This window comes from Sinohyriopsis cumingii, unplaced genomic scaffold (assembly GCF_028554795.1).
Source record: "Sinohyriopsis cumingii isolate HCF-2022 unplaced genomic scaffold, ASM2855479v2 utg000663l, whole genome shotgun sequence".
NCBI classification, from domain to species: domain Eukaryota; kingdom Metazoa; phylum Mollusca; class Bivalvia; order Unionida; family Unionidae; genus Sinohyriopsis; species Sinohyriopsis cumingii.
The window spans coordinates 769,862-792,215 of NW_028315922.1; the positions used below are offsets into that span (position 1 = coordinate 769,862).

The following is a 22,354-nucleotide window of genomic DNA, read 5'->3' on the forward strand; positions in this document are numbered from 1 at the left end:
TGGGACGATATAGCGACAAGTACTTTGAAGTACAACCTGGGCCTGTATAGCGTCAAGGGAAAATTAACATAAGAATATATCATGGGCCTGCCTAGTGTCAAGGGGAAATAAACATGGGAATATATCGTGGATTATAAACACTGATACCACATTTAAAAAATATTTTTTTTTTGGAGGGTTAGGCTTGAAAGTCATTTGGTTCTTCAGCTTTTTCTTCTTCTACTTTCTCCATTTCTTTATCCATCTCCTAAATTTTCCCAATATTCCTTTCTTTTTGTGTTCCGACTCAGGAATCCAGTCTGGATGACCTATCGCTCTATATTTCTCCTGGACATTCATCCAGTTTTTGTTCATTCTCTCAAATGCTTCTTTTTTCTTTCTGTTCTCTTGTTCTTTCCTATCTTTTGCCCATGTGTCTTTAACGTTCTTGACTTCTTCTTCCAAGACCCTTTTCATAATTTCTTCTGCTTTATGGACTTAGTCCCGTCCCCTTTTGACAAAAGCCCACTCTGTCAAATTGAAGATATCATCCAAAAAGAACCTGACTTTGATAACAATTTCAAGAGCCTGCTTCAATCTTCCGACTCTTACATATTCAGGCGAGATGAAACCTCTCAACTTCTTTACCTCTGCTTCTCCCTGGCTATTTTCAGATTGTTTGCAAAGTCCAAGCTGCCTGGGAACTTCCATTCTCTTTCAAGTCTTTTCACTGCATACTCCGTATCTATCATCCAATACAAACTCTCCTTCAACTGGTTAAACAAGTCAGATACTGCTACCATCTTCTTTTCGCTTATTCCGCAGAATGGCTCGAATGACGGGCCCTTTTTACATTTATATCTAAAGCACGGACGTGAAGGAAAACATCCCCTACTTTTGTCTTCTCATATTATCTACTATTCACACAAAGGTAATGAGACAAAAAACTAACCACATTATATACTATCTACGCAGGCAGAGATGCCAAATCAAACCCCAAAATCTACCATCCATACACGCCAAGAAGCAGAAACAAACCCACCATTTAATATCCACACACGCCGAGATGCCAAATCAAACCCCAAAATTTACCATCCACATACGCCGAAAAGCCAAAACATAACCACAATCTACTATCTACACACGCTGAGAAGCAGAAACATAACCATAATATACTGTCCACACACGCTGAGAAGCCAAATCAAACCCAAAATTTACCATTCACACACGTCAAGAAGCAGAAACAAACACACCATTTACTATCCACACACACAGAGATGCCAAATTAAACACAAAATCTACTATCCACACACCCGGAGAAGTCAAATCAAACCCAAACTATATTATCCACACACGGGGAGAAGCCAAATTAAACCCTAACTATACTATTCACACACACCGAGAAGCAAAAATAAAACCCAATTATAATATTAACACAAAAGGAAAGTTAAACAACCACACACTCTACTATCCACACAAACCTACGTGAGCGCTTACAAACCCCAATAATCTACTATCCACACACGGAGAATCAGAAACATAACCATAATATACTATCCACACACGCTGAGAAGCCAAAACATAACCACAATATACTATCCACACACGAGAAGAAGCCAAATCAAACCCAAAATTTACCATTCACACACGTCAAAAAGCAGAAACAAACCCAATATTTACTACCCACACACGCAGAGATGCCAAATCAAACCCCAAAATCTACCATCCACACACGGGAGAAGCTAAAAATATAACCACAATCTACTATCCACACACGGAAAAGCAGAAACATAACCATAATATACTATCGACACACGTGAAGGTTTAAAAAACCATACTCTCTACTATCTACACAAACGTACTTCAGCGCTTACAAAACCCAATAATCTATCATCCACACAAACGTACGTGAGCGCTTACACACACACACACACACACACCCACACACAATTACACCAGGAAAGGAGGGAGTGTTTATATAAACACTACTCCACATTCTCACATTGGCAAATTGAATAGTGTTTCTTTTTTAGAGTTTTTGGTTAGCCCTGAAAAGGGCTGTTTGTTTGGAACTCTGCATACACCTGTTAATGATGGCACCTTCCAGGTCTTGCTCCACAAACACATCTTCTGCTCCAGTAATTATCCCAGTTGACTGTAAAAGATGGGAGTGCACAGGCTTGATGATTAGCCTCAGCACCCCAATCTTCTGTCTCTGGGATAATATAAACTTCCCTCTCTCTTCTTCTATGTCGCAGTCTAGGATGTTGTGGCCTCCTTATTTCTTCTTCCCAGTTTTCAGTTGGGCGAACCACAGGTAATTGTACTACTGGTGGAAGAGTCTGTGGCTGTGGTTGACGTTGTGGTACTGTTACTGTTGTTTGTGGAGACGTCCTCGCCCCAGGTTTCACCTCACACTTAGGTCTCATCATAGGGTGAGACCTGATCCCTCTCTTCTTTTCCTCCTCTTCTTTCTTTCTTCTCTGCTCCTCCTCCTCTTTCATTCTTCCTTCTTCTACAATGGCCTCCGCTGCCAGCTCATTCAGGAGGCGCCTGGCATATTACAGGTGCATCTGGAGTTCCAACAGTTTGCTTATTCTGCTACTCATTCTTCACTGATGTCTCGTCGACAGTGGGTAGCCAGACTTACGAGTGTTTCCGTATATATATACTTGAAGCACAGACGTGAAAGAAAACATCCCCGAAGACCCAAATCTTACATTACCTATATGATTAACAAAACAAAAAACAAAAAAAAAAACGCTCGGACCTAAAAGAAACACTCACTTTTTTCTACTAATAATTACTTATTCAACATTCCAAAAGGAAATCAGACAGGAATCTCATAGCGGTATTCATAGACTTTGAAAAGGCATTCGACCTAGTGTGGACTAAATGCTTATTAGCCAAATTAAATCACTACGCCATAACAGACCGAATGTACAACTTCATCGAATACTTCCTAACGAACCGCAAGATAATAACCAGAGTCGGTGACACTCACTCTGATTTACAACCCTTAGAAAACGGAGCTCCACAAGGGAGTGTACTCAGTCCCACTCTGTTCAACCTCATGATCAATGACCTAGATAAGAACTTGGCATCTAACCTAACTGAAATATCGCAATTTGCGGACGATAGTGGAATATGGAGAGCAGGAAACCCCTCCAACCACAAAATAATTAAAGACTTACAAGATAGCTTAAACAACATAGGAAAGTGGGCTGGCAAACGGGGTTTCAAACTAGCACACGAAAAAACTATAGCCGTAATATTTACCCCAAAACGTAAAATAAACAAGCATCTCCCTACACTGACAATACAAAATCATGAAATTAAGTACGAAAAATTTGCACGATTCCTGGGAATGTATTATGATGAGCACTTAAGCTGGGGACACCACATCAAAAAATTAATTAAAAGATGTAATAGGGACCTCAACCTCCTCAAAAACTTTAAAGGGACCGACTGGGGATCCAATCAAGAAACACTGCTAACCCTATACAGGGCACTGATTAGATCCAAACTAGACTACGGACGCCAAATATACAACTCAGCACCTAAACAGCATCTTAAAAAATAGACAATATACAAAGAAAAGCCTTCATTACAATCACTGGCGCGCTACCATCAATATCTCTAGCAGAACTCCTAGTACTAGCCGGAGAACTCCCGCTCTGTCTCCGACGACAAGAACTAATTCTAAGATACGCAGCCAGATTAACATCCCACTCAAATTCCCACCCAGCTAGAATAGCGATAGAAAAATGTGACAAACCATTTAGCAATAAACTGCAACACCTAACCTTTACAGGGAAATTAGTGAACGAACTTATAGAACAACTCTACATTGGAAACCTCAAACATAAAACAAACAAGCACTTCGGAACCGAACCTTGGACCAACGAAGAGCCGAAAATCAATATCTCCCTCACCAAATATGGCAATAAAAAGGATCAAGAACATCAATTACACACATAGATGTTAAAAACGTTAAAATTAAAATAAAAAACGTAAAAAAAACGCATTTTTTTCTCAATAAATAAAAAAAACAAAAAAAAAAAAAACGTTCCAGTAGTTTTTAGGCAACACAAAAATCAATATTTTACTATTTATCCTAATCTGATGACTAGAAAATACTCAAAAAACTACAAAATTGGACTTTATAGCATGCGAAACGTTCCAAAATAAGGACTGCAAAAGGTTAAACACAGCGTCATCTTCCAATGTATACACGCCTGGCCTACACTACCAGATATCAGCACTATGTTTACGTAAAGTATCGTAGGCTAGCATCATAGATTCATTATTGATCGATATTTGTTATCTAGAGTATGACAGAGAACCGCCTGTATGGCCGATGATTAAAAAAAATGGAAGTACCAAATATAAAAAAAGCAAAAAAAAAATATAAAACGTAAAAAAACCGCGTTTTTCGAGGTAAAATAAAAAACGAAAAAACGTTTTTATCATCTATGATTACACACCATCGCAACAGAAGAAATTAACACCAACTACTCAAATTTCCTTAAGATATACACTGATGAATCAAAAACTAAAGGACCAGACAAAACGGCAGCCGCATTTGTCATCCCTGAATTAAACATCAAAGTAGGACATAGACTACCCGACCACTGCTCAGTATATACGGCAGAATTCTGGGCCATAAAAGAAGCACTTAAATGGGTCGAGACTAACAACACTCCGATGACAGTAATTATAAGCGACTCACTTAGCGTCATCTCCTCAATACTTAACAACAATACCAAATACTGAGAAAATTTTCTGAAACAAACCAACTTAACGCTAAAAAGCTTGAACAAAAATAAACAGCACATAGAATTCCTATGGATTCCATTCCATACAAATATACCAGGAAATGACCTAGCAGATTCAATAGCTAAACAAAAACTTAACGAACCTAGCCACGTCCAATTAGACTACAGTGTTAGCGAAATATACAGCCTAACAACATCATTAATGACAAAAAAATGGCAGCAAAAAATGGAATGACAGTACCCAACGTAGGAAACTTTACAACATCATTAATGAAGTCAAAAGAAACAGGAAACCACTCGTACTCCAAAGTAAAGATCAAAAGATAATTAACAGAATATATACAGGTCAAACCAAGCTGGCTACCAGTTATGACAAGCACATAGGACCATTCCCACACAATCCTAATTGCTATTATTGCCGGGTGCCTGAGGACCTACCGCACATATTCAATGCATGCCTTAAATTTAAAAAAGAAAGGGACGTAGCTAGTATATGATTGATGATTAGGTATGTTGAACGGCGAAGCCTCGAACTACTAGAGGAGTGGGGTGTGTGTGGGTACGGGGCAACATTGTTACAATCTAGAGGGTCTGAGATGGCATTTCATGCATCTTGTTGAGACTTCTAAACCTTGGTACTGTTTTAATACTGTAAAAAGAAAAAGAAAACATCAAATTCTTATGAACAGACTCAATAAAATCGAGTTTGCTGCTATCTTGTTCGTGTTTTTGCTTCTAATGAATCCTCTTTTCCGTATGTATTGTATTACACAAATATAGATTTCATATCGGTTTCGTGAGTGAAACTTAAACCATTGAAAAATATTGTCAAAATTCTGTGTAGGCAGCTGCCTTGTAGGCAGCTACGCTCCTGATCATCGCTAATATACTGTTGAGTTGTTTACCTGCCCTGTTGAACCTTGCGACTTTACCCAAGTGAAACAAAGTCATTCATTTATCAGTTTGTCCAATTTGTCCAAAGCAAAGTTCAGCTATTTTGAAAATGTTCCGCATTTTGGGATATTACTGCTTAAAAATTTTAATGCGAGATTAACAAAAAAACCCCCAAAAAACCAAACAAGTAAAGCAATGTTTCTCACCTATCGGAAACAGGGTTACATGCTGTACAAATAACTAGTATATTATTAGAATTTGTTTCTTTATTTTTATTTGATTTGATGTCTAACGGCACTTTGGAGGCAACTGGATTAAAAAGCCTCGCCCAACGACACTCCATGACAGCCGATTTCGATCATACGATGGTAGGATTCAAGCCTTCACCCCTACCACGCCCTTTATATGGAATTAATTGCAGCTCACATTCGACTTGGTGATTCAAATAAGTCATTTAAAGCATGTCTACGCTTTATTTCAAACCTACAAACTAGAAAAATATAAATTCGAGTTCTGAGATTTATCATAATGTTGCTCTTTAAATTTATCACTTGCTTGGTTTGCATCTTTTTTGCTAGCATATTTATGAAAGTATGTACAAAAAAATCTTGCATATATAAATTCAATAAATAAACATCTCCGTACTTTTGCACCTAATGTTGTTTTGTGAAAAAAGTATAATACTGACGTGAAGTTTGCTACATATCATGTCTTTTCAAAATAGCCTAAAGGAAAACAGAAATGACTACTATGAAAATCTTGATGAAAGTCAAAATATAGTTATTGGAGAAATGAAACAAAACTTTATATATGCAATTAAATCCTACCATTTTCATGAAATTTTTTAGTAAATATTTTAAATGTCATTACTTATAACTATTCATTTTCATGAAAGAGAAAACTTTGCATCAATATACATGAGTATTGTCAACGGTCCACATGTATCAACACATTTTAGAGTTTGACATATGGCGATATTTCAAATACTTGTCCATTTCAATCTCCGCTATGTGATAACTGATTGACATATACAACGGGAGTGGAAGGAAGCACAGTTTAAGACCTTTTTCTGTTAAAAATAGTACGAAGGAGAAAGTTGACTATTTCAAGTAAAATAAAACATTCCCATTTCACAAGTGAACCCCTTTTAATCAAATCCATTGGACTCCCCCTCCACCCCGCATCTTAGCGTTGTCTTCAAAGTGCCATTGTATCTCGTGCTACACCGACTATGTCTACACAGTAAAGGACAACGTAACTACTTACTAGGGATACACTCGTATTCCATTCTCATGTAACTGGTTTTATTTAAATATTGGCCGTTGTGGCATGGAGTATCCATCCATGCAATCGGAATACCGGTGCAGTCCTGTCGACCATTGCAAGATAAATAGTGTGACAAGCCATCACCAAGATATCTAAAAAAACAAAAGAGAAGAAAACAACAGCACCAAAACTACAAACGGTGCCACTGCTGGAACTACTACTACTATTAATAATACTAATTATAATAATAATACTTTTGATCATTTCTTCTCGAATGCAGGCACTTTTTGATACTTCTTAAGAACAATTATATTTCGTAGTCACGTGATCAAACATTCGGATAATCTCAGCGCTATCAGTGAAGGAAAACCGCACGAGATGTATATTTGACCAAGAAAGTAAAAGATACATATTGGACATGTCTAGACAGAATTTCTTATATGAAATCATAAAAGTAGCATCAGATAATTGACATTTTTATGATTTTGCACCACAGTAAGATATTTATAAGAAATATATTGCTGATTTACTGTAAGAAACACCAATTAGTTATAATGACGAATCTAAACACATCTTGCCTTTCATCCTGACTGAGGTGCTTGAAATGGGGGGTTTGATGAGGAATCAGTTGCATCATTGCATAATTATATCTCTTTCTCTTTTCTTGAATTATTTATGTGAACATTAAGCGTTTAGCTAATCATGGTGCATGTTTTATATCAATAAGTAGCCATAGGTAGGAATAGGTAAAATAGGTAATATATTTTATTTACTAGGAAATACCTTTTCTTAAAGGCATACAAGTTCCTTCCTTGAGTGTTTTAATAGATGCGTAAACTGTCAAATGCTTCGTAAACGTATCGTGCCAGTTTAAAAATACTTCTTTCTTTAATTTGCACGAGTTCTATCACGTTTTAAAAACATTAGATCTTGCGCACCAGTAGGAACGTATATATTTTCTACAAAAATGGTGGTACACAGCAAAAACTAATACAGATGAGATTCATCGTCTAAAACATTAGTCTTAAAACCGTTATAATAACGGTGCTCTCGACCGCTTCGGTGGCCTAAGTGGTTAGATTGTCTACCTCGGATGCAGGAGGTCGCGGGTTCGCATCCCGGTCAAGTCATATCAAAGACTTATGAAAATGGTACTAGCAGCTGCCTCGCTTGGCGCTCAGTATTAACAGGTCAGTGTTAGGACCGGTCAACATGGTGTCAGGATAATGTGGCCGGGTGGGACATGTTGCTACATGTCTGCGGCATGATGCCTGAGTTCTAGACATCACTATAAACTGCAACACTGCAAACATTCTAGCGATATGACTAAAATTGTTAAAGCTATGTTAAAAATATAAATCACACACACACACACACACACACACACACACACACGGTGCTCTCCTTTAATTTATTTATGAGCATAACGGCCAATTTCACTTCCTAGTTGGTACAATGATAATTTCAATTTGTAATGTAATTACATAAGTTTAAAAGTCATAATGTTTCACATAGTCTTCAAATTCGAATAATTTCCTGAAATGTGTATAAGAACAAAAAGCATTGCTAATCGGAAAATCATCGATGCATTTTTGAATGAATATATTAAAACTCGTTGCTTAGATATTAAATGAAAACATCAGCAAAAGATGGGTACTCTAAAGAGATGAAAAACAATATTCATCGAATATTGCTTTAGCATTACATACCCAATTAGTTGTTGTTGTTATGGGGTTTAACATGGCGGAAGAAGAACCCGGGATCAACACAGACCCACGAGAAGCTACTGTCAAACTTTCTCACATTAGCCGAGTCCGAGGATCGACCCCACGCAGACAGAGGTAAAATGGCAATGATCTGGAACGGTGAGCGTTTTAGACCACATGGGACCCCACGCCAATTTTTACAACTCTACATTCTCTTAATAATGTACTGTATACATATTTAACAATAATGCTACTAGAATTTACAATATAACACCAATACTGAATAATTCGTTCATGTCATCATTCATACATAATGTATCTTTCTAATTCTCCATAAATTCCCATATTGCATTTGGGACAACTTTACAAAATTTGGAATGTACATCTTCAGTCTCTTTTGATTTTGAAAATCCCCGAATTTCACATATATAGCGTAAAACAGACCCAATATATGCGTCAAACGGTTGACAGACACATTTTCATTTCAAATCAGATATAAGTGTAATTAAATCTCGTTTTGTCTTGTAAAACCAAGTTGAAATTGGACGTGTATGTTGCCCAAACTCTAATTGAATTGTACTGCCCGACCTACTAGTATAGTCGGGGCCCCAGGTGGCCAAGTAGTTAAAAGCGCTCGCCTTTACAGATCGCTGCAGTTTCACTACTGTTTGCGTGTGTTCGAGTCTTGGGTTCGGCCAAGGTGGGTATGTGAGACAGTTACCAGTAGCTTCTATCTATCTATGATAATGTCATTCATTTAAAGTCCGAATTCAATTTCAACCAATCCGGTCTGGAAATAAAAAAACCTCTGAGGGTGAGTTAGAGCTTGATATTTTGTTTGAGCTAGTCAAAATGGGGGTGTGTGAGTCCTGGGCAAGACGTCCGGTTCGCCAAAGGAAAGTGAAGCGTCTCTCACAGCCTCTCCTTTCCAGGTGTAGTGTTCGTCGCGGGACCACTGTCTGGCTTTGTTGGGCAGGAGGTTATTTGCATATGGTCTCTCCTACACTAATGTGTCCACGGCAGCGCCTTCATGCGGAGATCCTGTTTACAAAGAGCCTGCTGTGTGACGCGACCGAGTACCCGGCGGTATAACTGGGTGGGCAGACTGGGCTCGTTAGCCTTGGCATGCAGCCAGCCTAAGAGAAGGAAAACTCTGACTCAAAACCCGGGTAGATGGAGCCCGTTAGCCTTGTCAGGCACTTCGTCTAGGAGAAGGAAACTCTGATTCCTAACCTTCCAAGTCCCAGCCATTGGATGATGGCTTCGCAGCCTTGTGGATATCTTCGGGAGAAGGAAAGGCTACGGGAGTAAAGCCAGACAGAAAATCCGGAGTGGAGCCCCTAAGGCGGCTGGGTGTCAACTACGACTTCCTTTCGGCAGCTCCTGCATCCGAACTGGTGCCAAATGTCATGCTCAGCATTCCTTTGGACCCCACCAGCAAGGATGAAATGGGGATCCTGACGTCTGGGCTGCCCAGGATCTCCATACTCCACTCCCAGGCTTGCGCCCTGGAGAGGTCACTTCAGTCTCGCTACTGAGTGAGGAAACAACACGGAAGTTGGCAGTGTACGGGTTATAAGTCCCACCCGATTGGCGTAGGGAAGAGGCACCACGGGTCAGTGTCGACGGTTGAGTGATCATCGTGTCCCACTGGCCGACTACCGCCCGCCTCAAGCCGGGCAGCATCCGGTCAGTAAGGTGTTGACCCGCCATCGTCTGCCTGCTCCAGTAGGTGTCTAGAGCTCAGTGTGTTGCACAGCATGACAAGCAGACGGTAATTCCACACCAGACAAAAGAAATAAATAAAGAAGACTCCAGCTCTTCGATTCGCAAGCTGAAACGTGCACACCATGTGCACAGGCATCTATAACGACCTCGAGGAGGTGGACGACACCAGGAAGACGGCCATCATCGATATAGAACTCACCAGACTAAATATCAGCATAGCTGCCCTCCAGGAAACCAGGCTCGTCTCTAGCGGCTCCCTAAGAGAGGAAACCTACACCTTCTTCTGGAAGGGTCGAAATACCTGAGGATCCCCGCCAGCACGGAGTGGGCTTTGCCATCAAAAACAACCTCCTGGCCTCGGTTGAGCCTCCCACAGGGGGCACTGAGCGTCTCTTGTCCATCCTCATCACTGTTGCAGGTCCTGTCAACATCCTCAGTGCCTACACCCCCATCGTGACGTCTTCAGAAGACACAAAGGATCTGTTTTATGGGCAACTGGATGAACAGATCAAAGGATTCCCCAAAGACGAACCACTCTTCCTCCTTGGCGACTTTAATGCCAGAGTAGGTGCGGACCACGAGTCATGGCATACCTCCCTCGGGCATCATGGCACTGGAAAGACCAACGAAAACTGTCAGAGACTGCTGAAGCTGTGCACCTACCATGACCCGTACGTCACAAACACCTTCTTCAAGTGTAAGCCACAACACAAAGTGTCATGGAAACACCCCTAGGTCTCATCGTTGGCACCAGCTCGGCTTGGTCATCACCAGGCGCCCTGCCTCTGTTCTCTCCACCAGAACCTACCACAGTGCAGACTGCGACTCCGACCACGCCCTCGCGAGTAGCAGGTTGCACCTACAGCCACACATACTACACCGCTCAAAACCAAAAGGACGCCCTGGCATAAACGTTGCGCAGATGTCGGTCCGCTCCAAGGTAGAGGAGTATGCGTCCGCCCTGAACTAGGCTCTCCAAGACCTGCCATAGCACGATGCCACAGCCAAGTGGAACTCCTTGAAGAGTGCCATCTACAGCACAGCCATGTCCACGTTTGGTAAGAAGGAACGGCCTAGCCAGGACTGGTTCAACTCAAATCTATTAAGGATGGAACCAATAATCGAAGACAAACGAAAAGCCTTCATAGTTTACAAAAAAATGGCCTTATGAACGGACGCTTGCTGATTTCAAAAGTGTCCACGGCAACACACAACGCATCGCTAGACAGTGCGCGAACCAGTAATGTCATCAACTGTGTGAAGGAATCCAGAGCAGTGCCGAGTCCGGAAACATCCAAGGTAGGTACAGTGGCATCAAGAAGGCTCAGACCCTACAGTGAAAGGGTCGCCCCCCTGAAATCTCTGACGGGAGAGAAGATCACAGACCGTGAGCAACAGATGGCCAGGTGGGTGGAGCACTACTCAGAGCTATACTCTCGAGAAACGTCAGACACCGATGCGGCCCTTAGCAGCATACAGAAACTGCCAACCATGGAGGAGCTGGACAAAGTGCCCACCTTAGAGGAGCTCAGCAGTGCGATCGACTCACTCCCAAAGCACCAGGTAGTGACAGCGTCCCGCCCGAAGCTATCAAACGTGGGAAGCCAACATTGCTTCAGCCGCTGAGCGAGCTACTTTGCCTTTGCTGGGAGGAACGAGCAGTCCCCCAAGACATTAGCGACGCCACGATATTGACCCTTTACAAAAACAAGGACGACCGCAGTGACTGTAATAATTACAGAGGGATTTCGCTCCTGAGCATCGTTGGCAAAGTGTATTCCCGCATTATACTCAACAGGCTGCACTTGCTGGTGGAACGTGTGTACCCGGAATCCTAGTTCGACTTCAGAGCAGGCAGGTCGACGACAGACATGATTTTCTCCCTAAGACAACTCCAAGAGAAGAGGAGAGAGCAAGGTCAACCACTCTACACGATGTTCATGGACCTCACCAAGGCCTTTGACCTGATGACTGAAAGCAGTTTGGGCTCACCATCAGCCAGGAAAAGACAAAGGTCAGAGTGCAATTACCACCATTGCCCCTTCCATCTTAATTGACGGTGTCACCCTGGAAGCAGTCAACAACTTTACTTACTTGGGGTCAACACTCTCTCGCTTGATGTGGAGCTGGACAGAAGGCGTGGAAAGGCAAACACCATCATGGCACAACTAACGAAGAGGGTGTGGGAAAACAACGCGCTGACAGAGCACACTAGACCCAAGTGTACCAGGCCTGCGTTCTCAGCACCCTTCTATATGGGAGTGAGATCTGGAGCACCTACATGAGGCAAGAGCGTCGGCTCAACTCCTTCCATGTACGGTGCCTAAAACGCATCTTGAAAATAAGCTGGCAAGACCGCGTCCCACACAGCGAGATACTACAGCGTGCAAGTACCTTCAGTATGAACTCCCTGCTGTGCAAACGCCACCTTCGATGGTTGGGACACGTCTAACGAATGAAGGATGGGAGGCTGCCAAAGGACATCCTATATCGACAGCTGGTTATTGGCACCAGAAGAGTCGGCCGCCCCTCACTCCGTTTCAAGGATGTGTGCAAGAGGGACATGAAGGCATGTGACATTTCAACCCAACGGCTGTGAAGTGCTGTCTGAGGACAGAGGCACCTGGAGACTAAGCAATGGCATATCAGTCGCTGATGCGAGGAGAGGCCAGTTGGCGGCAGAGAAACGTGAGAGAAAGACGAGCGCGGCAGTAACCCCTGTAACTCAGACTTCCTAGTATGTCTGTATCAACAGGGACTGTCACTCGTGCATAGGTCTGCACAGCCACAGCAGACGATGTCAACACCCCAGAGATAGACGACACTCCAATGGCGCTGTTCGCATGGTCTCTCGAGACTGAGCCGCCAATGATGACGATGAGTCAAAAGGGATTTTAGACTTGTGAAAATACTTCTGATTTCCTCAGAGAGGAAAGTCAAGCCGGAGACATGTCCAGAATTATATCATCTACAGGCAAGGTCGCTATATTCTAGGCCTATACCTAAGCTGAGACAACCGTTTTGTTGGTAAAGTCCGAACTAGGATATTGTACCACTTACAATGTTATAACAGATAAGGGATACAATAAATTTAACAATGATAAAATATTGCATAATATAAAAACCGAGAATACGCAAAATACACGGTTTGAAACGTGAAACTAAACACTGAAAAGGCTTGAGTTTTACAGCCGAGGTACATTGTATACAGTAGAGATAAAATGGAGGTTTCTTAAATGTAAAAGAAAACTTTACTTAAATAGGACGTGTCCTTCTGATTTGTAAAAACTGCTGACATAAAACAACGAACGTATCAAAGCTGGTAACACCGACCTGAACATTTGGGAGTATCTCATCAACTTTGTTGTCCATAAATTACTTTAGAATGAAACCATCATGAATTTCACTTACATGCCACCACAATCACTGTCGTTATATCTGCAGCAACTACCGCTAGGGAGTGGGGTTTGGGCTGTTTCCTCCTGCGGACATTTCGTGTCTCGGAGTTTTGCAAAAGCTTTCAAACTAATGATAGATATTACTTGACCTGTATCACAACTTGCTGTCAGATAATTGTTCCACATGGAGCCGTAGCATTGTTCAAAGATCTTTGTGTCTAATGTCTGTCCGACTGAAACTGAAATTTAAAACAAACTGGTGAATATTTGGTATTTCTATTATTATACAGTGAAACCTGTCTGTAAATGGTATCTATTGAACCAATAAATTTATCCACTGTTGACAGTTGTGCCTTTTTTAGAGGTTAAGTATCTAAATTAACCGAAAATAAAGGTACATACATGCTGGTCTTTGCGAATATGTGTCATTTATATTAACGTGTCCTCTAGCACAGGTTTAACTTTACATTTGTACGCAGGATAACACCAGTTTTATATATCCAGGTTTTGTTCTTGAATTACATAATGATGTTTTTTTTTATCCATTCCTTACATCATTAAAATGAAAAAAATATGCTTTCATTGCGTTTGCTTGTGTTCCGAGATGGATAAGTGGAGTCAGTTTATTGATGGACGCCACAGTAGAGCTAGACCCGACTACCCCAAAACAGCATTGTTTATACAAGATATTTATTTTGCATTTGTCAAAGTTAAGGGAAAAAGAACTCTCGTTTTCATAAAGCTTGAATGACTATGCCATAGTCTATATATACCTCCCCGTTTGTTTGACCACCCTCCCCCGATTCACCGATTTAAAAAAGAAAAGCTTAAATGAGATTAAAAATAAATACACAGAAGTCATTCAGTTTATACATTAATTTATTATTTCGAACTTGAATATGACCAGAAGGACCCTAACACCTTATCGTCTGCGAGTTTCATACCAAACGGAAGTTTTCATTATAAAGGGGGGGGGGGGCCGTGTGGCCGAGTGGTCTAAAACGCTCACCGTTCCGGATCACCGCCATCTCACCTCTGTCTGCGTGGGTTCTAGTCCAAGGCTCGGCAAGCGTGGGTACGTGGGAAAGCCTGCCAGTAGCTTCTCGTGGGTCGGTGGTTCTTCCCTGGGTTTTCCAAGGTTCTTCCTCCACCAGTTATACTGGCCGCCATGTATAGCCTATCCTGTGCTGAAAAAATGGCGTTAAACCCTAGAACAACAACAAAAATCATTATAAAGGACGACCCTGCTCTTCGGTCATATCCAGTTCCTGGACAAGTCCATTTTCAGATAACGGATACACGACTACATATGTATGTACATATAATGTAAATATTACGTGGTCTGCTGCCGATATTTGCAATGTCGAATCAAACAAAAGAAAAAGAATGACAACTACAAATTTGCCTTTCACGTGTATTTAACAAGCGGTTTGATTTATATGTACATACGTGCAAAGGGATATAACTCTCAAATTCCAACCTCATATTAATTTACGGAATTATCCAGCAGTTACCGAATGGAATGGACCCTGTCACTCTTCTGTCTTAGGAAAATAGACTCGCCCATAGTGTACGCAATATGCACCGTATTAGTATGGAAACTCCGTAAAGAACGAAACGCGCAAACGATGACAGTGTTAGGGCCGCCCTGGTCAGAGTCAGTTAGAAATTATAAATCAATGATTGAAAAGACTAAGGTCTGTGCATGTTTTTGTTACATTAAAGATTTTCGTTATTGAAATCGGTAGGGGGTGCACACAAACGGGGATTTATGCAAAAACTATAGGTGATTGTAATTATATGCGTGTTTTATTTTTTTGGGGGGGGGAGAAGGGAGGGATGTATCAATGAGCAGTTTTAAAGATATAGTGGAATAATTTCAAACATTCAGTTCGAGAGTCTAGGCTGAGCTAGTTGCTATGATTAGCATAGTTGTGACGTCATAAGACTATTACTGTCGATAACCTGGTCCACCTGTTGGCTCATTAATGAAGTGGACTTGGAACTGTTTAGGGGAAAACTCATATAGGTGGCAGGGTCCAGTTTCGTAATTTGGCCCCTGGCAAATTTCTTAACTTAAGGCTATGGTGTGACTTTTTCAGCTATTATTGTTTACTATTTATAGATATGGATATATTTGTGAACTAGGTGTTTTGGGCTTGTGTTGTTCTTGAAATTGATGTCAGTCATGTACACCTTCCATAGTTGCTCTGCAGTATGTTGATAGTGAAATACCAATAGTTGGCTAGGAAGAAGAGCTAGCCTCCCATAGCAGTAGACACGTGGGTTCAAGGCAAGCCGAGTATCTCAAAAATGGCTTGGATGACAACTATTCTGAATTGCATCAAACTATTTAGTAGACAATGTTTTTCAAAAGTTTCATCCAGGGAAAGGGCTTGCGTTTGCACTGTGAGTACTACATGCTGTCAAAAATGGCATTTGGATGTGAAAAATGCAGGTATAAAATAGGGGTTGGGGTGCATAAACCTCTTCTGCTATGAACTGCCATTGACTTCTCTGGTCAAGTGAATACTATTCTTATGCTCTGTTTTAATATAGGTATCTAAAAATATGGACCTTTTTGACCTCACTTGTGTATTTGATTTTTTATGATTTTTTATACTAGGTCACTGATTGCGGCATTAAATTTGTACATAAAAACTGGACCCTGCCCCCATAGAACAACGATGTTCAATTTTAAAGGACATAATGAATCCACATCGTGCGGATACACTTAGAACCAGTCTATATGACTGACAAATGTGTACAGCTTACTCCCGGTGTAGCAGGTCAAATTAACCCCTGCCCAGATTAAAACCGGGTATAGTTTGGCCCAGGCCAGAGTATACTCCGGGGGATAAAGTATCCATGGCTAAACTAACTCCGGGGGTGTAAAATAGCCTGGGCCAGACCATATCCCTTCAGGCCAGAATATGCCCCACTTGTATATTAAATTAATATTTACTTATCGTTCTGGTCTTAACTTGTAGCAGGAAAACATGAACAACAATCATCACCGCCTTTTCTAAGTTTATTGAGGTATGTTTTAGCTTCAACTTAAAGAAATAAGAATACCATTGTGATTTAAAAACTTGAACATATTGATGGGAGTGTTGGAAATATAATAGTTAATCAATACAATTGGACTGGAAGAATGTGAGGTATATATTGTATCATGATTCTTGATTCCTTCTTCAAGTTTTCCACAAAAGGCTCAAATTGTTGTGCATTGACACTACCACGATAGTGTACCACATGATTAACACTGTCTCTGGACATGAAGAGTATATATATATATATATATATATATATATATATATATATATATATATATATATATATATATATATATATATATAATCTTATATTGTAAGTATATACCTTGACAGACTAATAGTACGACTGAAACATGTCACTTAACTTACCTGACAAAGCTGAATCCTCAATAAAATGTTGAAAAATTAAGTAATTCTTGCGTACATCGCTCAACACTATTGATATCATGGGGGTATAATTTGGCCTGAGGGGTATGAATTGGCCTAGGCCATAATATACCCCAGGGTATAAATTGGCCCAGGCCATAATATACCCGGGTATAATGTAGCCTAGGCCACTTTAACCCCAGGTATACTCCGGACTGGGGGTATACTATTGCCTGTTACACCGGCACGTGATGTTTTTCACTATTGGGATTTAACTTTTCCTGATTCATTATGTAGACTTTAAAAAAATAGTTAAAGATGCTGTAGGACCTTTACTGTTTAATATGAAATCAGTTATTTCCAAATTATATTTAAATTTACTATCATCGATGAACTTCGAATCACTTTCTATAGACTAACATCTATAAAATCGTTGCTTCCTGTTGACCTTCTGAAATGACATGAACATCCTTCTGTGATCCAACTAAATATGAATACATTTTCTGAACAAAGAAAGAGAAATTTTCTGAGAAGAGAGCCAGTTCATTATAAAGAAAGAAATATTATGTCTCAATGTCTCACCCCAAAAAAAGAAAACAAAAATATAATTTGGAGAATTACGACAAATTAAAATCTTTTCGCTTGTGTCTGTGCTTTATATTTTAAATGTTGTAAGGTGTTTCCAAGCACCCATTTATTTGCATGACATATACATAATGTACATAATGGGACTATTGTGTGATACGAACAAAATCACAACGTACATACACGCAGACAGGCAGAGATATACGACCATGAAAATACAGAAATACAGACAGGCAAAACGGTCATTCATATATATATATATATATATATATATATATATATATATATATATATATATATATATATATATATATAATTCACTTTTCTTCCTTTTTTAGGTTCTTCATAGCGTTGTTACTTTCTTTCTTAATTATTTGCTAATTTACTTGCTGAATCAATAAGCATCATTTTCAGATTAGCGGCCTTGCGATAGTTTTATTGCACTCTTAGGTCTGAAGTGGTTGTTAAAGTAGAGTAGTTGAAAGATTTCCTTTAACTTTTGATAACAATATATCGTAAAGTTTGTTAATCATGTGCAGTGCGGTTGAATGTTACTTAAAATCAGTATGTATGTATGTATGTGTGTGCTTGCGTGCGTGCGTGCGTACGTGCTGTGTGTTCAACATCCCCGGGAGGAGGGGAGGGGTATACCATTGAAATAATAATAAAGATTTTACAGAACATGCACTAACTTGGCATGTGTACAAAACTGACTCATGTTGCTAACCTAAATGTTTGATAACAACCAAATCTATTGCAATGCAGTCAACACTTAACAGCTAGCAGAGCATGTATTTTCACAAATGGATTTGATATAATAAAGATTTGAAAAGTAAAAAGTAACGCAAAGCGACACGGGGGTTGGTGGGGGTGGAGGACATTCGTTACACTCATCAATTAACTTGTGACAACATTTAGGAAAGGATGAAACTCACTCCAAGTACAGTCCACAGTGGGTTTTCCGTTATATCCAACGTTAAATAGGTAAGGTAGGTAGTTACATTGGGGACATATATCGATCTATCTCTCTATCTGTATGTAGGATATGTAGATATGTACGCCTTGGCATTTTTTAAAAATTATTTTTAATTTTGTCTGTCAACTCGTGTGCTAAGATGACAGTGCATATATAGTTAGGGACATATTATGATTAGGTTTATAGTATGTTATGTTTTAGTTGCGAGATGTACAAGAAACTCTTTTCATCTAAGTATATTTCATAATTTGTTTTGATTTCCAAATTTTCATATTCTGCAATTTGGGCTGCTTTAAATGTGATTTTAAATAGTATTTTCGTCAAACGCTAACAAGCCCGTCCTGACTAAACCTACATAAAACGTTTTGAATTTTTTATATTATTGATGTATTATTTAAGTATTAATTAATTAGTTCTCAATAGACGGGATGTAAATAAATTTGGATTTGTGTATCAAGGATATTTTGAAAATACGTCTCTTGTACTAGTAAATTAAATGAAAACGGATGTTAATGAAAATATACTTCTGACTGATTTTAAAAGTCGGAAGGTTACCTTTTTATATAACAACTCCACTTAAAGTATGAAGTCCTTTTACTTTCATTTAAAACATCGTGTCTTTTGCAAAGAAATGTAGAAACACAACTGTATGAAAGTCACTTTCTCCATAAAGAAAGATGATGAAATAGAGAGAAAGAAGGATGAAGATACATAAGTAGACATAGATTTACAGGCGCGGACATATACATAGGGAAAATGAAACAGCAAACAGAAAGCCTGATGGACAGATATATCTACCTGAAGCGCCCTGGAGAATCAAAACTATTAGAACGATAAAACCCGGTCCCATTCCGATGTGTCAAACTCTGCTTAAAGTAGCAGCAGCTGCGCGAGTTCATGAAATCTAAATTCTGCAAATCCAGAATTCAATTCAAGTATATTCCACACAGATGGTAATTCTGAATATCCTGTGAAAGGTGTCTAAAAGCGGCCCATCAAGTGGAATACAGTATTACAATGTACGAACAAATACACAGATATATAAGTATTTTACTTCCTATGAAAAAAAAAACTATTGATCAGATAAGTGAGCCATACCAACGATCAAAATTTTGTTTTAGGGGCTTTATTGGCGTTGACCCAGGATTTATTTATTCACACAGCCATCACATATATCTATATTTTATACCGAGTAACGGAAAGATAAGAGATCAATATGCCCTGAAACTAAATGTCACCTAAACGTGGTCATAAATAACGTCGGCCTAAGAATCGCATCAAACCTAATCTACCATAATATAAGTGTTTGCGCTTTTCGTTGCTCTTATCATTTCTAGCAACTAGGGTAGACTCTGAAATGCCGGTGCATTACTCGATTTGAGTAACTACGCAGGTGACCATGGCAATTGTTATTCAATTATCTCCACTGTCACTTGATGTTTAAGAAGTGTATATTTAACAAATCGTGCCAATGTGAGAATGTGTTTAAAAATTCGAAAATTGTCTTAACTTTTGATTTTATTGTATGTTTCATTATACCCAATTCAGACAAAATGACATCTACAGAGACAAAATATTATCAATGGATACTGATTATAAGATTTTCATTGTATCTATTTGTTTTTTTTTAAATAGTTTATTTATATAACATGAGAAAGAACAAATAGAAAAAAGATACATATAAAGGGACATATTCATCATTGCGCGTGTGTGTGTGTGATTTGGATTTTTAACGTAGCTTCAACAATTTTTCAGTCATATTGCTACGATGTCTGCAGTGTGACAGTTTATAGTGATGTCTAGCACTGGGGCATCATGCCGCAGACATGTAGCATGATGTCCCACCCAGTCACATTATCCTGACACCAGGCCGACCAGTCTAATTAATGCTCAGCGCCAAGCGAGGCAGCTGTGAGTACCATTTTTGTAAGTTTTTGGTATGAATCGGCCGGGGATCGAACCCACGACCTTCCGCTTCCGAGGCGGACGCTCTAACCACTTGGCCACCGGAGCGGTTTTCATTATTCAGAATACTTTAAATGTAATATATATATATATATATATATATATATATATATATATATATATATATATATATATATATATATATATATATATATATATGTATGTATGTATGTATACAGACACAAGCCCATTCGCAGAACGCTTCTCCTCCCATGGCCACACTTTCAGTGATATAACACTTACAGGAATTGCTCACAACCCCAAATGGAGTTCCCAAACCAGGCAAGAAAAGGAATCTTAACTGGATATGCTGCCTTAAAACATTGAAACCAAGCAGTTTAAGCCAAGAAGACTAGAAAAAGACAGCCATTCACAAATAAAATTATCATTTTGCAGCCGAAATGTTTTCTTTTGAATAATTTTCTAAATTTGCCTATTAGTCACCCAACAGCCAATAATTACAACTAAATCAATGAAATATCCAGGATATAATTTGCGCGTACATAAATTTATCTAAAATAACAGACTCGCTATGGCCATCGATTATTATAACATTGATCTCGTATTTGCGTTCTTGCGAAAAGAGAATCTAATATGTCACGAAGACAGTTCATGTACAGGTATTGGTAATGCATATCACCGCATTCGCACTTAAACGTTTCATGCTTTGCACGATTACTGTATCTTTAGCTGTTGTGGGGAGTCGTCAAACTCCGGACGACTGTTTAACCCGGTTAACGGACGAGGGACGATACTAATTAACTCAATATGAGCAGCCAATGGTTCTGGACCAAGGGTTTCTCGAGCTACGGAGGCTCCCAAGGGATCTTTCAGCAGGAAGGGTTGGTGAATAACATGAGACCATTCCTCTACAACTTATCGTATATAGGGGATCTGAAGTATTTTGCACACCCTCATCTATATATTTTTGTATGTGTCTGTGAGCGAGATGCAAATATTTAATGACATTCAACCTCGGAATTTTGGACAAGACTTATAGAAATTCAACTATATATATATATATACATATATATATATATATATATATATATATATATATATATATATATATATATATATATATATATATATATATATATATATATATAAAGAATACAAATCATATGGCAAATAACAGCCCTTTCAAGTGCACTGGATCCTTCAAGGAATCACGTCGGTCAGGGATTGTTTACGATATATGTAATAAACTGACAACGAACAATGCAAAAGTAGTATCTAACTAGCCTAAGCGCTTTCGACTCTTGATGAATCTTTTTCAAAGACAAATACAAAACATAGACAAGACAAACAAATAAAACAGAAAAACCGTTGTCTATATATATATCCATTCAAATGGTTATTAGGATAAATGAGCATGCATAGTGATGAATCAGAATGATCAGCGCTGAATGTTCTATCCATATAGTCTTTTCCAAGAAGGAAATGTTATAGCCGTACAGCTATGCTATCAGTGACCTAATAAACAAATGCCATTGCATACATATATTTTACCCTCCTGAATGTTGTGGTTGTTTCAATTGACATCTGACTGAAAGGAAACATGTAACTTGCTGTAAGGATTGGACTTTAAATACTATTGATTTTATGTCAATTGCACTACAGGTTCTAACGCGTTCTGCACGGGTTAAACATTGCT

General features: G+C 39.3%; 1 protein-coding gene across 1 annotated transcript in view; it reads right to left on the bottom strand.

Annotated features, from left to right (window-relative positions):
- Positions 1 to 19,787, bottom strand: part of LOC149773329 (uncharacterized) — a 36,470-nt gene extending 16,683 nt beyond the window's left edge. Inside the window, exons 1-3 of the mRNA XM_089946431.1 lie at positions 19,531 to 19,787; positions 13,763 to 13,988; positions 6,918 to 7,069 (exon numbers count right to left, since the gene is read on the bottom strand). Coding sequence (XP_089802557.1) covers positions 6,918 to 7,069; positions 13,763 to 13,988; positions 19,531 to 19,582 — 430 coding nt within the window. The 5' untranslated portion in view covers positions 19,583 to 19,787. The remainder of the gene's footprint in view (positions 1 to 6,917; positions 7,070 to 13,762; positions 13,989 to 19,530) is intronic.
- Positions 19,788 to 22,354: the final 2,567 nt, after the last annotated feature.